General features: G+C 38.7%; 1 protein-coding gene and 1 non-coding gene across 2 annotated transcripts in view; both read left to right on the top strand.

The window, feature by feature from the left end:
* The window catches only part of LOC128573085 (NADH dehydrogenase [ubiquinone] flavoprotein 2, mitochondrial-like), a 114,145-nt gene that overhangs the window by 71,784 nt on the left and 24,482 nt on the right, over nt 1-17,879 (top strand). The window contains exons 4-5 of the mRNA XM_053573287.1: nt 12,859-13,027; nt 14,883-14,992. Coding sequence (XP_053429262.1) covers nt 12,859-13,027; nt 14,883-14,992 — 279 coding nt within the window. The remainder of the gene's footprint in view (nt 1-12,858; nt 13,028-14,882; nt 14,993-17,879) is intronic.
* On the top strand, nt 10,556-10,719 carry LOC128573220 (U1 spliceosomal RNA). The gene has a single exon (XR_008376377.1). It is a non-coding gene; the product is annotated as a U1 spliceosomal RNA (small nuclear RNA).

Raw genomic sequence — 17,879 nt, 5'->3', positions numbered from 1 at the left:
TGGGATCCCTTGTTTTTTTCTTGCTGATGCGTTTGAGTTCTCTGTGGATTCTGGTTATTAAACCTTTGTCAGAGATATACCCTGCAAATATCTTCTCCCATTCTGAGGGCTGTCTGCTTGCTCTGCTTACTGTGTTCTTAGCTGTGCAGAAGCTTTTTAGTTTGATCAAGTCCCAGTAGTGTATTTTTGAAGCTGCTTCAATTGCCCGGGGGGTTCTCCTCATGAAATACTCACCCAGACCAATTTCTTCAAGGGTTTTCCCTGCATTCTCCTCTAGTATTTTTATAGTTTCATGTTTTAAGCTTAAATCTTTAATCCAATGAGAGTCTATCTTAGTTAATGGTGAAAGTTGTGGGTCCAATTTCAGTCTTCTGCAGGTTGCCAGCCAGTTCACCCAGCACCATTTGTTAAATAGGGAATCTTTTCCCCACTGGATGTTTTTAATTGGCTTGTCAAAAATCAAATAGCAGTAAGTAGCTGGATTCATCTCTTGGTTCTCTATTCTGTTCCAGATATCTACTTTTCTGTTTTTGTGCCAATACCATGCTGTTTTGATCACTATCGATTTGTAGTAAAGTCTGAGGTCTGGTAGTGTGATTCCTCCTGTTTTGTTTTTATTTCTGAGTAATGTCTTGGCTATTCGAGGTTTTTTCTGATTCCATATAAAACGAAGTAATGTTTTTTCAAGATCTTTAAAATATGACAGTGGAGCTTTAATAGGGAGTGCGTTGAAATTATATATTGCTTTGGGTAGTATGGACATTTTGATAATGTTGATTCTTCCCAGCCATGAGCATGGTATGTTTTTCCATTTGTTAACATTTTCAGCTATTTCTTTTCTTAGAGTTTCATAGTTCTCTTTATAGAGATCTTTCACGTCTTTTGTTAGGTAAATTCCCAAATATTTCATCTTCTTTGGTACTACTGTGAATGGGATAAAGTCTTTAACTGCTTTTTCAATTTGACTGTTGTTGGTGTATATAAAGGCTACCGATTTGTGAATGTTGATTTTGTAACCTGAGATGCTGCTGTATTCCTTGATCACTTCTAAGAGTTTTGTAGTAGAGTCCCTAGTGTTTTCCAGATACACAATCATATCATCTGCGAAGAGCGAAAGTTTGATCTCTTCTGACCCTATATGGATACCCTTGATCGCCTTTTCTTCCCTAATTGCGGTGGCTAAAACTTCCATTACAATGTTGAAAAGCAATGGAGACAATGGGCAGCCTTGTCTGGTTCCTGATCTGAGTGGAAATGATTCCAATTTAACTTCATTCAATAGGATATTGGCTGTGGGTTTGCTGTAGATGGCCTCTATCAGTTTAAGGAAAGTCCCTTCTAGACCAATTTTCTTGAGTGTTCTGATCATGAAGGGATGCTGGATATTATCAAAAGCTTTTTCTGCATCAATTGAGAGAATCATATGGTCTTTGTTTTTTAATTTGTTTATGTGCTGAATTACATTTATAGATTTACGTATATTGAACCAGCCTTGACACCCTGGGATAAAACCAACTTGGTCATGATGTATAATTTGTTTGATGTGTTGCAGGATCTTGTTGAATATTTTTGCATCTATATTCATTAGTGATATTGGTCTATAATTTTCTTTTCTTGTTGGGTCTTTTCCTGGTTTGGGGATCAGGGTGATGTTTGCTTCATAGAACGTGTTGGGTAGTCTTCCTTCTTTTTCTACATTTTGGAACAGGTTGAGTAATATAGGTACTAATTCCTCTTTAAAGGTTTGGTAGAATTCTGACGTGAAACCATCTGGTCCCGGGCTTTTCTTTTTAGGGAGGTTTTGTATAGTTCATGCTATTTCTGAACTTGATATGGGTCTGTTCAACATTTCTACTTGATTCTGGTTAAGTCTTGGAAGGTGGCGTGCTTCCAAGTATTGGTCTATTTCCTTCAGATTTTCATATTTCTGAGAATAAAGTTTCTTGTAATATTCATTAAGGATCTTTTGGATTTCTGATGAGTCTGTGGTTATTTCGTCATTCTTGTTTCTGATTGATGATATTAGAGATTTTACTCTTTTTTTCCTGATTAGGTTGGCCAGAGGTTTATCTATTTTATTGACCTTTTCAAAAAGCCAGCATTTTGATTTATTGATCTGTTGTATTATTCTTTTGTTTTCAATTTCATTTAATTCTGCTCTAATTTTGGTTATTTCTTTTTTTTTTCTCTTTTTTTTTTATTCTTGGGGATTAATTGAGGGTACAATAAGCCAGTTACACTGATTGCAATTGTTAGGTAAAGTCCCTCTTGCAATTATGTCTTGCCCCCATAAAGTGTGACACACACTAAGACCCCACCCCCTCCCTCCATCCCTCTTTCTGCTTCCCCCCCATAACCTTAATTGTCATTAATTGTCCTCATATCAAGATTGAGTACATAGGATTCATGCTTCTCCATTCTTCTGATGCTTTACTAAGAATAATGTCTTCCACTTCCATCCAGGTTAATACGAAGGATGTGAAGTCTCCATTTTTTTTAATGGCTGAATAGTATTCCATGGTATACATATACCACAGCTTCTTAATCCATTCCTGGGTTGGTGGGCATTTAGGCTGTTTCCACATTTTGGCAATTGTAAATTGAGCTGCCATAAACAGTCTAGTACAAGTGTCCTTATGATTAAAGGATTTTTTTCCTTCTGGGTAGACGCCCAGTAATGGGATTGCAGGATCGAATGGGAGGTCTAGGTTGAGTGCTTTGAGGTTTCTCCATACTTCCTTCCAGACAGGTTGTACTAGTTTGCAGTCCCACCAGCAGTGTAAAAGTGTTCCCTTCTCTCCACATCCACGCCAGCATCTGCAGTTTTGAGATTTTGTGATGTGGGCCATTCTCACTGGGGTTAGATGATATCTCAGGGATGTTTTGATTTGCATTTCTCGAATATATAGAGATGATGAACATTTTTTCATGTGTTTGTTAGCCATTCGTCTGTCGTCTTTAGAGAAAGTTCTGTTCATGTCTCTTGCCCATTGATATAAGGGATTGTTGGCTTTTTTCATGTGGATTAATTTGAGTTCTCTATAGATTCTGGTTATCAAGCTTTTGTCTGATTGAAAATATGCAAATATCCTTTCCCATTGTGTGGGTTGTCTCTTTGCTTTGGTTATTGTCTCCTTAGCTGTACAGAAGCTTTTCAGTTTAATGAAGGCCCATTTGTTTCTTTTTGTTGTTGTTGCAATTGCCATGGCAGTCTTCTTCATGAAGTCTTCCCCCAGGCCAATATCTTCCAGTGTTTTTCCTATGCTTTCTTTGAGGATTTTTATTGTTTCATGCCTTAAATTTAAGTCCTTTATCCATCTTGAATCAATTTTTGTGAGTGGGGAAAGGTGTGGGTCCAGTTTCAGTCTTTTACATGTAGACATCCAATTCTCCCAACACCATTTATTGAATAGGGAGTCTTTTCCCCAAGGTAAGTTCTTGTTTGGTTTATCGAAGATTAGGTTTTTGTAAGATGTTAGTTTCATTTGTTGGTTTTCAATTCGATTCCAAGTGTCTATGTCTCTGTTTTTGTGCCAGTACCATGCTGTCTTGACCACTATGGCTTTGTAGTACAGAGTAAAATCTGGTATGCTGATGCCCCCACCTTTATTTTTGTTACTAAGAACTGCCTTAGCCATAAGGGGTTTTTTCCGGTTCCATACAAAACGCAGAATCATTTTTTCCAAATCTTGAAAGTACGATGTATGTACTTTGATAGGAATGGCATTGAATAGGTAGATTGCTTTGGGAAGTATAGACATTTTAACAATGTTGATTCTTCCCATCCATGAGCATGGTATGTTCTTCCATTTGTTAAAATGCTCTGCTATTTCCTTTCTGAGGAGTTCATAGTTTTCTTTATAGAGGTCCTTCACCTCCTTCGTTAGGTATATTCCTAGGTATTTCATTTTCTATGAGACTATGGTGAAGGGAGTTGTGTCCTCAATTAGCTTCTCATCTTGACTGTTATTGGTGTATACAAAGTCTACTGACTTGTGGACATTGATTTTATATCCTGAAACATTACTGTATTTTTTGATGACTTCTAGGAGTCTTGTGGTTGAGTCTTTGGGGTTCTCTTAAGTATAAGATAATGTCGTCAGCAAAGAGGGAGAGTTTGACCGCCTCTGCTCCCATTTGGATTCCCTTTATTTCCTTGTCTTGCCTCATTGTATTGGCTAGAACTTCCAGCACTACGTTGAATAGTAAAGGTGACAGAGGACAACCTTGTCTGGTTCCAGTTCTGAGAGGAAAAGCTTTGAGTTTTACTCCATTCAGTAAAATATTGGCTGTGGGTTTGTCATAGATAGCTTCAATCAGTTTTAGAAATGTGCCACCTATGCCTATACTCTTCAGTGTTCTAATTAGAAAAGGATGCTGGATTTTATCAAATGCTTTTTCTGCATCTATTGAGAGGATCATGTGATCTTTATTTTTGCCTCTGTTAATATGGTGGATAACGTTTATGGACTTGCGTATGTTAAACCAGCCTTGCATCCCTGGGATGAAGCCTACTTGATCATGATGAATGACTTTTTTGATGATAAGCTCTAATCTATTGGCTAGGATTTTGTTGAGAATTTTTCCATCTATATTCATGAGTGAGATTGGTCTGAAATTCTCCTTTTTGTTTGGGTCTTTTCCTGGTTTTGGTATCAGGGTGATGTTTGCTTCATAGAATGTGTTGGGGTAGATTCCTTCTTCCTCAATTTTTTGCAATAATTTCTGCAGTACAGGACTAAGCTCTTCCTTGAAGGTTTGATAGAATTCTGGAGTGAAGCCATCTAGACCAGGGCATTTTTTAGTTGGAAGCTTTTTTATTGTTTCTTTGATCTCAGTGCTTGAAATTGGTCTGTTCAGGAGGTCTATTTCTTCCTGGCTAAGTCTAGGGAGAGGGTGTGATTCCAAATATTGATCCATTTCCTTCACATTGTCAAATTTCTGGGCATAGAGTTTCTGGTAGTATTCAGAGATGATCTCTTGTATCTCTGTGGGATCAGTTGTTATTTCCCCTTTATCGTTTCTGATTGAGGTTACTAGAGATTTTACTTTTCTATTTCTAGTTAGTCTGGCCAATGGTTTATCTATTTTATTTATTTTTCCGAAAAACCAACTCCTTGTTTCATTAATTTTTTGAATGATTCTTTTGTTTTCAATTTCATTGATCTCTGATTTGATTTTGGATATTTCTTTTCTTCTACTGAGTTTAGGCTTAGATTGTTCTTCTTTTTCCAATTCCATAAGATCTCTTGTGAGATTGTTGATGTGCTCTCTTTCTGTTTTTCGAATGTAGGCATCTAAAGCGATGAATTTTCCTCTCAAAACTGCTTTTGCAGTATCCCACAGGTTTTGGTAGCTTGTGTCTTCATTGTTGTTATGCTCAAGGAAGTTAATGATTTCCTGTTTTATTTCTTCCTGCACCCATCTGTTATTCAACAGAAGATTGTTTAATTTCCATGCCTTTTGGGTGGGGTTGAGCATTTTTGATGGAGTTGAGTTCCACCTTTAGTGCCTTATGGTCTGAAAAGATACAAGGTAAAATTTCAATTCTTTTGATTCTGTTGATATTTGTTTTGTGTCCCAGGATATGATCAATTTTGGAGAATGTTTCATGGGGTGATGAGAAGAATGTAAATTCTTTATCTTTGGGGTGGAGTGTTCTACATGCGTCTATCAAGCATAGTTGTTCTAGGGCCTCATTTAAATCTCTTATATCTTTGTTTAATTTCTGTTTAGATGATCTGTCCAGCTCTGTAAGAGGAGTGTTAAAGTCCCCTGTTATGATGGTATTATCAAATATCATATTGCTCCGTCTGAGTAAGGTCTGCTTCAAGAATCTGGGGGCATTTAAATTGGGTGCATAAATATTTAGAATTGAAATGTCTTCTTGTTGTAGTTTTCCCTTGACCAATATAAAGTGACCATCTTTGTCTTTTTTGACTTTAGTTGCTTTAAATCCACATGTATCTGAAAATAAGATTGCAACTCCTCTTTTCTTCTGAATTCCATTTGCCTGAAAAATTGTCTTCCAACCCTTGACTCGGAGCTTTAATTTGTCTTTTGAAGCCAGATGTGTTTCTTGCAGACAGCAAATGGATGGCTTGTGTTTTTTGATCCAGTCAGCCAATCTATGTCTCTTCAGTGGGGAATTCAAGCCATTAACATTTATGGAGATAATTGATAAGTGTGGTAGTATTCTATTCGTCTTATTTGGTGAGAGTCCATTGCTTAGTTTTATCTTTTGCATCAGTGTGGAGGTTAGGTTCTGTCCTTTGATTTGTGAGTTCTTACTTTGCTGCTGATCCATTGTGGTGGTCAGTGTGCAGAACAGGTTGAAGTATTTCCTGTAGAGCTGGTCTTGTTGTGGAGAATTTCCTCAATGTTTGTATATCCGTAAATGATTTGATTTCTCCGTCAATTTTGAAGCTTAGCTTAGCAGGGTACAGCATTCTGGGCTGAAAATTGTTCTGTTTAAGTAGATTAAAGGTAGATGACCATTGTCTTCTTGCTTGGAAAGTTTCATTAGAGAAGTCTGCGGTCACTCTGGTGGATTTGCCCCTTTAAGTCAACTGGCGCTTACTCCTGGCAGCTTGCAGAATCTTTTCTTTTGTCTTGACTTTGGACAGGTTCATCACAATGTGTCTTGGAGAAGCTCGGTTAGAGTTGAGGCGACCCGGGGTCCGATAGCCCTCTGAAAGCAGTGTGTCAGAATCTTTGGTGATATTTGGGAAATTTTCTTTTATAATATTCTCTAGTATGGCTTCCATTCCTCTGGGGCATTCTTCTTCCCCTTCTGGAATTCCTATAACTCGTATGTTGCAATGCTTCATAAAGTCCCATAATTCTGACAATGAACGTTCTGCTTTCTCTGTGTTCTTTTCTGCCTCTTTTACAATCTGAGTTATCTCAAAAACTTTGTCTTCTACCTCTGAAATTCTTTCTTCTGCATGGTCTAACCTGTTGCTGATACTTTCCATTGCATCTTTAAGTTCCCTGATTGACTGTTTCATTTCCTTCAGCTCTGCTATATCCTTTTTATATTCTTCATATCGTTCATCTCTGATTTGATTCTGTTTTTGGATTTCCTTTTGGTTATTTTCCACTTTATTAGCAGTTTCCTTCATTGTTTCCATCATTTCTTTCATTGTTTTCAACATGTGTATTCTAAATTCCCTTTCTGTCATTCCTAACATTTCTGTATAGGTGGACTCCTCTGCAGTAGCTACCTCATGGTCCCTTGGCGGGGTTGTTCTGGACTGGTTCTTCATGTTGCCTGGAGTTTTCTGCTGATTCTTCCTCATGGGTGATTTCTTTTATCTGTTTCCTTGCCCTAATTTTCCTTTCACTTCCTCTTGCTCTTTAAGTTCTTGTGCCTGTGGACTAAGGGTTACAGGACCAGAAGGGTGAGAAGGTTGAAGAGGAAAAAAGGGGATGAAAGAAAGGAGGACCGAGTGATAAGAAAAAAAAGGAAAGATAGAGAAAGGAGAGGTGGTGGGGATAAGGAATATTGACAAAAAGAAGAGAGGCACAGAAAGAGGGAGACCGGGCAATATAGGTGTACAGTAGGGTACTTTGACACAACCTTAAAATACCCCACCTTCTGGGGGTGGCCAGTGGGGTGGTTCCCTTGAGGTCAGCAGCTGTTTGCTAACCTGATCAGCCACAGTACCCCACCTCCACCAAGTAGAGAGGAAAGACAAAAATGCTATAAAGCTAACCAAAACAAGCAAACAGAAAACTTTACGGGGATAAAATTGGGTGAAAAACCAAGGGATAGCGGTAGAAACACTAGCAAAAATGAAGTTGTAGTTATTAAAAAGGCAGCAATGGGAAATTATAATTAAACTAGTAAAGTTGAGAAAGAAAAAGGGATCTGTATGGAAAAGATTGAAATTAAAAAACAAAAGAACATCAACAACGTCAAAAGAAACAAACAAACAAAAAAAAGAAAATAATACACAACCAAAACCAAAGCAGTTTGTATATGTTATTGAATATTGTCTGGGCAACATATGGTCTTCTGGGTTATGAGATGTTAGTCACAGTTCTGATACGACTGGAGGCTGCTGATTTCTCAAACCCCAGCAGGTAGACACCCTAAATCTCTCTTCAGCCCCCTTAAAAGGCACTTTGAACTTGTAAACTTGCTGAGCAGAAGCTTTCCCAACTTTCTCGCTGGAATCACTGCTGAAGTGGCTATCCACTTACCCAGTGTGCCAAAACCGGTCTCACTCTGCCCCTGAGGGTTAGGGCCGCAAGGCGGCTCAGACCCCACCCTTAGGCTACTTGGTTGCTGGGTTACCAGCTCCCACCCGTATCTAGCTCTGCGACCCTGAGGGCGGAGCTTGCCGGGGCAGATCACTGACAATGGTTCCGTGTGACCCACCGCCAAAGACTTTTAGCTCCGTCTGGCTCAGCGGCTCAGACTGGGGCCCTAGACAACGGCCAAAGTTCTCCGCACTCCCGCTCAGGCCTTCCCCAAGGCAGTTCAACTCAGTGCCAAGTCCAAGGACATCAAAACAGTTCACAGGTAAGGCCTTTCTGGTTTGCAGTCTCGCTGCTACTGAACTTACAGTTGTGGGCGGGTTTAGACGGATTGAGCACACGCGACCACTTGCCGGTTTTCCACTGTTTTATTCCTCCTCTTGGGGTCCAGAAGTCTCTTGCTGACTCCCTGTATCCTCATAGGAGTGATGATAGGCAGTTCCCACCAGCCAGAGATGCCTGGAGTCCTATCTCAGCAGACTCACGGTGCCCAGATGCAAGGAAGCTGTTACTCGGCTGCCATCTTGCTCCGCCCTGAAGGACTATCCATTCATGATATATTTCTCTCATAATTTGTTCCACTGTCCGACTTCCTTGTGGTAAGGAGAGATGGCAGTGAGCCACTGTTTATCATCCAGAAAACCACCACAGCTGCGGCCGCGCACACGCACAGCACAGCCAGCAGCAAGCATCAGCGGGAGAGAAAACCTAATTTTGGTTATTTCTTTTCTTCTACTGGGTTTGGGGTTGGAATTTTCTTCCTTTTCCAGTTGTGTGAGATGTCCCATTAAGTTGTTAACTTCCTCTCTTTCCGTTCTCTTGAGGAAGGCTTGCAGTGCTACAAATTTCCCTCTTAGAACTGCCTTTGCGGTGTCCCAGAGGTTCTGATAGTTTGTGTCTTCATTGTCGTTTTGTTCCAAAAAATTGGCGATTTCTTTCTTAATCTCATCTCTGACCCAGCTATCATTCAGCATAAGGTTATTTAACTTCCATGTTTTTGTATGAGTATGCAGATTCCTGTTGTTACTCAATTCAAGTTTTATTCCATGATGGTCCGAGAAGATGCATGGAATAATTTCTATTCCTTTAAATTTACTCATTTTTACTTTAGTTGGAAAAGAGGAGAGATTGTGTATGATAACTTCCTTATGTAGAGATTACCCTGATAATCTCCAGTGTCAGAACCTAGGAGTTTGGAGCCCTTTAGTCATTTATATGTTTCCTTGAGTTATATTTGTTTTTTGTTGGTTCCTTTAAGCTTTATATCTTTGCAGAAAATAGAAGAAGTATTATGGTGAAAGAAGGTTTTTTGAGGGGGCTGAACCAGATTCAGTGGCTCATGCCTGTGCTCTGGGAGCTAAGCTCAAGAGTTTGAGACCAGCCTGAGCAAGAACAAGACTCCTTGTCTACTAAAAACTGGAACAACTAGCCAGGCATGGTGGTGGGCCCATGTAATCCCAACTACTCAAGGAGGCTGAGGCAGGAGGATCACTTGAACCCATGAGTTTGAGGTTGCTGACACCATGGCACTCTAACCTGGGTGACAGAGTAAGACTTTGTCCCCCCCACCCCCACCCCCCAAAAAGGTTTGAAACAGTTACAATAAAGATAAAAGATCCCAGATGTGTATAATTTAGCATCAAGATATTCTGAAAATTAGCATAACATTTAAACATTAGAATTACAGGGAGAAAAAGATCCAGGTATAGCTAGTATGAGTCTTTTTAGTATTGTACATCTTTGATTATAGGCTTTAACAAAAATTTATATAATATGTAGTATTTTTGCTACCGTGGAACCTGCAAAAATGATATGAGTGACCCATTTCGGCTAACAATATGAAGTTAATCTCTTTGTACATATTTTAAGATTTGTTTATTTTTCTAATAGCTTTCAGCAGTAATCCAAATTTCAAGTTTATTTATATCCTAATAATATAATTACATTTGTGTGGCAATATAGTATATCATTTACAAAGTACTATACAAAAACCACGTACTGGCTCAGTGCTCATAGCTCAGTGGTTAGGGCGCCAGCCACACACACCGAGGCAGGTGGGTTCCAACTCAGCCAGCCTGCTAAACAATAATGACAACTGGAACAAAAAATAGCCTATCATTGTGACGGGTGCCTTTAGTTCCAGCTAGTTGGGAGGCTGAGGCAAGAGAATCGTTTAAACCCAAGAGTTTGAGGTTGCTGTGAGCTGTGATGCCATGGCACTCTACCGAGGGCAACAAAGTGAGACTTTTTCTCAAAAAAGAAACAAAAACAAACAAAAAAAACATATGCTATACTTACTTGGAAGGGGAGATACCATGATCACAAAGGTGGTTTTCCCAGGGCAAGGCTCATCCAATGTACTTCGGATGTGCTGACCCCTGCGATTTCCCCAAATGTGGGAAACTCTACTGCATAATTTGTGTTAGTGGGGGACTGCATTTGCGCTTTCCCCTTAATAAAAAAAAAAAAGAAAGAAAACCCCATATACTATTTGATTCTTATGAGAATTCTACAACTAAGCCATATTTTATAGTGGAAAATATCTTTGATTTTTCTCTGGACTGACTTCTTCCCTGGCAATGTTTTGAACAAGGTAGATGTCCAATTATTATGTAATAATTTCTCAATGATAGAGCTAGGACTGAATTCATTTCCAAATCAGTGCAGTTTCTACTCGAATGTCATGGAGATGCTGCTGTACGTCATTGTTATCACTCTGTAGACGTCACTGGATTAAAACTGTTAGGCTCGATCATCATCTTTCTTGAAGAATATGAATGCTCTTGGTTTATCGAATAGAATCCCTAATGCAAATTTTAGATTTAGTTTATTGACCTCTTATTTGCTTTGTGTGCACAGTACACTAACACTGTGAGGACCGTTAGTATTTTCTTCACTGTGAAAAATGTTATAAAGCAAGTTTAGTGAGGTAAGGTCCTGAGTGAACATAGTCAGGTGGTTACTTTTTCAATAAATCACATTTCTTTGGGAGTTACATTATTTTAAGCTAAATAGCCTACTTTTCTAAATAATGATTTAGGTATGTGTTTCTAATTATGGTTTGGGGGACTTTTGTAAAAATTCATGTTTTTAATAATGGCAGGCCTGTCAGAAGTCTTATTGAGTCTTATTCACAAGCTTAGCAGAGAAAAATAAGTAAGAAACTAAATGTCAGAACGTTTAAGAAATAAGCTGTGTATGGTGGCTTGTGCCTATAGTCAGTGTACAGAGAATAGAATCAAGATGCTTTTCACTTTACATTTGGGACTTCTAATGCTGTTTCCCCTCCTCCTCCCCAATCCAAGAAGCACTCAACTAACACCCAACCTTACAACAAAAAAATCCTTAAGCTCACTAATTATCTCTGTGTCACTAAGACATAGGGAGGTGTGTGGGAGAATTCCAGGGGAGAGCTTTTTCAAATTAGACAAATCAGGGCCCCCGTCCAGGTTTGTTAACCTACTTAAGTAGTAGGGCTCTAGCATGTACATTTTGGTAGAGAGCTCCCCAGATTCACATACATTCCTGGTTTAGAATCACTGGATTAAATAGCACAGCTAGTTTGTGTGTCACAATCAAGCCATGATTTGATGTCTTTTGAGAATACATTTCATTGAGAATTCCTGATAAAGCTCTACATTTTTTTTCATCTGAATTTCATTTAATGACCTCTTCTTTTATGTTAGAATGTGGGCATACTACATATAATATGTATAATTTTAAGAGTGTCAGATAGGAAGTCTTAATGGTATCAGGTCACCGAGAAAGTTATAGCTATGATTATAGTCATGATCAACTGTATAAGGAGCAGCCCTAGCAAACATCTAGAAAGCCTTGTTTTCCCTAATAGAATTGCTGACTAAGAGAGGCATGCTGAGATAGTGGCCCTCTTAGTCCCGAACCCTGGGACATCAAAACAGGTATTTTCTATTCATGCCTTGATGCAAAGGGTTGGGAAGTACTTGTCTATTATATCCAGCTATTGAAAGAGTATTGTGATATGAAATGAAAGTTGTGTTTTGGATTATTCTGGAGAAGAATGTGAGATGTATGTGAGATGTATGTGTGTGTGAGATGTATGCAGAGATATCTAAATGTAGATATGTAAACAAATATGGACTAATAGCTTTGATTCTCAACCTTTTTTCTTTTGCAGTACCATTTGCAGGTACTGTACCTCACAAGTAACATCAAGGCTTTTTTGAAAAATTGTGTAGGGTTTTAAAAATCTAATTGTTTACTTTATTGGGATTTGACCACTAAATTTTTGCCATTTAGACTATTAAAATGACAAAATATGAGTTGGTCAAAGTAGAGATTAAGGGAAAAAGAATATCCTTTCTCAGAGATGAGGAGTAGGGTAGAAGGAGCAGGCAGTGCTATGACTCCACTAATTTCTGTGCTCTGTGTGATTTAAGTGTAAGATGTCTGCAAAAATTGAAGTGTTTATATCTTGTAATTATCAATACAAGAATGTTTTCCACTTTTGAAGAACTTTTCTATTTTTACCAAATTGAGGCAATGTTGAAATTGTACTTTTTACAACATACCTAAAAAGCTCAATTAATATTTTAAAATGTCCTAATATTTTAGGTTGCAGAAGTTTTACAAGTACCTCCAATGAGAGTATATGAAGTAGCAACTTTTTATACAATGTATAATCGAAAGCCAGTTGGAAAATATCACATTCAGGTCTGCACTACTACCCCTTGCAGGCTTGGAAACTCTGACAGCATCCTGGAAGCAATTCAGAAAAAGCTTGGTATGGGATACATTATATTGTGACTTTGATAAAAAGTAAAATTGTCTTTATTGATTTGACATATTTCTATCTTCTTGGGGTTTCCAACTTCCACCAGCTTCTTGGATCTGTTATTTCCCTGGTAGAAGGCTGTCTGTTACTGCCTTTATTTCTTCCAATTTTGTGTTCTACCTTAGTTCTTAGCCTCAAAGCTGAGTTATCTGTTATCTTTTCTTTCTAAATCATTAAGTTTGCTTGAAAAGCTTCGAGGAGTGTTAAAATTTTCATTGTTTAGAAAATTGTTTCACTTACTGTGTGATAGCATGTGACATGTAAAAATGACTATTATAATGCATATATTCTTCTAAAGCAGCCATGGAACAAATAAGAGTGTAGTAAAAATGCTTCAGGAAGGGGCATTTGAAATAGGTGTTATTATATAATAGTAGCATTTAAAAAGTAAATGGGGATTTTTTCCATACAAAATGCCATTGCTGCATTTATACCTACATATGTCAAATGCAAGAAAAGGACTTATCGTTTAATTTTGTTATTAAGTATAGAGTACTTGCATGTTGTAAAAATAGTTGGGCAGTATTGAAATATTCGAACAGAAAGTTGAAGTCAGCTCAAAATTCGACTCCTGAGCTCTAATGTATAAATTCTGATAACAGTTGGGTGTATTACAGATTTTATATCATATTGATTATTAAATACATAAATATACTATGTCTATGTTTGCTTTTTATACTTTATTTTGGCACAATATATGTTCTGCTTTGTTTTTCTATTATAAATTAAGTTACTCTGCAATTACTTTCATGTATATACATCTTTGCATACTTGTCCTATTAAATACTGAGGTTATTTACAAGAAGTAGAATTGATGAGTTAGACTTTATCATATTTTTCCAAATTGTGTTCCTTAAACATATGAGAGTACCCATTTTCTTCGTAACCTTAATAATCTTTGATATTAGGTATTTTCTGAGTTTTTGCTAATCATATAGTGTGACTAATTTTAGTTTAATTTTCACAATCAAAATGAAAATATAGTCTGATGCACTGCTATATAATAATAAACACTAGAGATGGGTTTGCTGAAGTTTGATTGTTTTACAAAGGAAGACATTTGCTTAAATCCTTGCATGGGCTATGCCTCATGCCTGTAATTCCAGCAGTCTGGGAGGCTGAAATGGTTGGATTGCTTGAGCTCAGGAGTTTGAGACCAGCCTGACCAAAAATGAGACCCTTTCTCTAAAAATTAGCTGGGTATTGTGGCAGGCACCCAGGAGCCTGAGGCAAGAGAACACTTGAGCCCATGAGTTTGAGGTTGCTGTGAACTACAATGCCATGGCACTCTACCAAGGGTGACTAAATGAAACTGTCTCAAAAACAAAACAAACAAACAAAAAAAACAGCGCCATGGCTCACACCTGTAATCCCAGCACTCTGGGAGGCCAAGGCAGTCAGACTGCCTGAGCTCAGGAGTTCAAGACCAGCCTGAACAAAAGTGAGACTCCTGACTCTAAAAAATAGCCAGGCGTTGTGGCAGGTGCCTGTAGTTCCAGCTACTCAAGAGGCTGAGGCAAGAGAATCGCTTGAGCCCAGGAGTCTGAGGTTGTTGTGATCTGTGATGCCATGGCACTCTACTGAGGGTGATAAAGTGAGACTCTGTTGCAAAAAAAAAAAAAAAAAAAGGAAAAGCAATCCTTGCATGTTCTAATTACATAATTTTTTTTTCTTTTTTAAAGAAATGTAATACTCTTAAATACTTACTGTATATCTCTGTAATGTATTATGGGTTTTCTTTTTCTTAAACTGAATTTCTGTCAAAGTATAACCTGGACCTAATGGAGATTATTTATATTTTTAGGAATAAAGGTTGGGGAGACTACACCTGACAAACTTTTCACTCTTATAGAGGTGGAATGTCTAGGGGCCTGTGTAAATGCACCCATGGTTCAAATAAATGAGAACTATTATGTGAGTATTTCATTTAATGTAAGTTTAAGTTGTATGTCATATTTAAAATACCTTGAGTACTGATTTCATGTCCTGTAGATGTTGGTTTCTGAATTGGCTCATTTAGAAGAAGCTGTTGGTATAAATACCCAGGTTTTAAAAAAATTATCTTTAAATGTGTTTTCCTTTAGAGGATGACAAAAGTTTTAAACTGATAAATTATGGAAAATTTAGTAATTTACATGTTAGTATACAAAATAACCTTGGCATGGCAACTATGAAGACTTAACAGATTAGCCTTAACATTTTGCCACATTTTACTTCAGATATTACAATTATCCTTGTCATCATTTATAGAAATAAGCTAGATATACGGTGAAGCACTCCGATCCTAAATCTTTCATCCCCCATTATCATAAATTTAATGTGTATTCATTTCATACATGCTTTAAAATTTTTTTCATGTATGTATGCAGCCAGACTAATAGCACTTGTTTTAAAAATGTTATTGAGATGCGGGGAGGCGGAGCAAGATGGCAGCCGAGTAACAGCTTCCTTGCATCTGGGCACCGTGAGTCTGGGGAGATAGGACTCCAGGCATCTCTGGCTGGTGAGATCTGCCTATCATCACTCCTATGAGGATACAGGGAGTCAGCAAGAGACTTCTGGACCCCAAGAGGAGGACTAAAACAGTGGAAAACCGGCAAGTGGTCGCGTGTGTTCAATCCGTCTAAACCCGCCCACAACTGTAAGTTCAGTAGCAGCGAGACTGCAAACCAGAAAGGCCTTACCTGTGAACTGTTTTGATGTCCTTGGACTTGGCACTGAGTTGAACTGCCTTGGGGAAGGTCTGAGCAGGAGTGCGGAGAACTTTGGCCGTTGTCTAGGGCCCCAGTCTGAGCCGCTGAGCCAGACGGAGCTAAAAGTCTTTGGCGGTGGGTCACACGGAACCATTGTCAGTGATCTGCCCCGGCAAGCTCCGCCCTCAGGGTCGCAGAGCTAGATACGGGTGGGAGCTGGTAACCCAGCAACCAAGTAGCCTAAGGGTGGGGTCTGAGCCGCCTTGCAGCCCTAACCCTCAGGGGCAGAGTGAGACCGGTTTTGGCACACTGGGTAAGTGGATAGCCACTTCAGCAGTGATTCCAGCGAGAAAGCTGGGAAAGCTTCTGCTCAGCAAGTTTACAAGTTCAAAGTGCCTTTTAAGGGGGCTGAAGAGAGATTTAGGGTGTCTACCTGCTGGGGTTTGAGAAATCAGCAGCCTCCAGTCGTATCAGAACTGTGACTAACATCTCATACCCCAGAAGACCACGTGTTGCCCAGACAATATTCAATAACATATACAAACTGCTTTGTTTTTGGTTGTGTATTTTTTTCCTTTTTTTTTTTTTTTTGTTTGGTTATTTTTGTTTGTTTGTTTCTTTTGACGTTGTTGATGTTCTTCTGTTTTTTAATTTCAATCTTTTCCATACAGATCCCTTTTTCTTTCTCAATTTTACTAGTTTAATTATAATTTCCCATTGCTGCCTTTTTTAATAACTACAACTTCATTTTTGCTAGTGTTTCTACCGCTATCACTTGGTTTTTCACCCAATTTTATCCCCGTAAAGTTTTCTGTTTGCTTGTTTTGGTTTGATTTATAGCATTTTTGTCTTTCCTCTCTACTTGGTGGAGGTGGGGTACTGTGTCTGATCAGGTTAGCAAAGAGCTGCTGACCACAAGGGAACCACCCCACTGGCCACCCCCAGAAGGTGGGGGTTTTTTAAGGTTGTGTCAAAGTACCCTACTGTACACCTATATTGCCCTGTCTCCCTCTTTCTGTGCCTCTCTTCTTTTGGTCAATATTCCTTATCCCCACCCCCTCTCCTTTCTCTATCTTTCTTTTTTTTTCTTATCACTCGGTCCTCCTTTCTTTCATCCCCTTTTTTCCTCTTCAACCTTCTCACCCTTCTGGTCCTGTAACCCTTAGTCCACAGGCACAAGAACTTAAAGAGCAAGAGGAAGTGAAAGGAAAATTAGGGCAAGGAAACAGATAAAAGAAATCACCCATGAGGAAGAATCAGCAGAAAACTCCAGGCAACATGAAGAACCAGTCCAGAACAACCCCGCCAAGGGACCATGAGGTAGCTACTGCAGAGGATTCCACCTATACAGAAATGTTAGGAATGACAGAAAGGGAATTTAGAATACACATGTTGAAAACAATGAAAGAAATGATGGAAACAATGAAGGAAACTGCTAATAAAGTGGAAAATAACCAAAAGGAAATCCAAAAACAGAATCAAATCAGAGATGAACGATATGAAGAATATAAAAAGGATATAGCAGAGCTGAAGGAAATGAAACAGTCAATCAGGGAACTTAAAGAAGCAATGGAAAGTATCAGCAACAGGTTAGACCATGCAGAAGAAAGAATTTCAGAGGTAGAAGACAAAGTTTTTGAGATAACTCAGATAGTAAAAGAGGCAGAAAAGAAGAGAGAGAAAGCAGAACGTTCACTGTCAGAATTATGGGACTTTATGAAGCGTTCCAACATACGAGTTATAGGAATTCCAGAAGGGGAAGAAGAATGCCCCAGAGGAATGCAAGCCATACTAGAGAATATTATAAAAGAAAATTTCCCAAACATCACCAAAGATTCTGACACACTGCTTTCAGAGGGCTGTCGGACCCCAGGTCGCCTGAACTCTAACCGAGCTTCTCCAAGACACATTGTGATGAACCTGTCCAAAATCAAGACAAAAGAAAAGATTCTGCAAGCTGCCAGGAGTAAGCGCCAGTTGACCTACAGGGGCAAATCGATCAGAGTGACCGCAGACTTCTCTAACGAAACTTTTCAAGCAAGAAGACAATGGTCATCAACATTTAATCTACTTAAACAGAACAATTTTCAGCCCAGAATTCTGTACCC

This window comes from Nycticebus coucang, chromosome 20 (assembly GCF_027406575.1).
Source record: "Nycticebus coucang isolate mNycCou1 chromosome 20, mNycCou1.pri, whole genome shotgun sequence".
NCBI classification, from domain to species: Eukaryota; Metazoa; Chordata; class Mammalia; order Primates; family Lorisidae; genus Nycticebus; species Nycticebus coucang.
The sequence above is the reverse complement of the archived record's forward strand: the minus strand, read 5'-3'. Positions and strand labels throughout refer to the sequence as shown.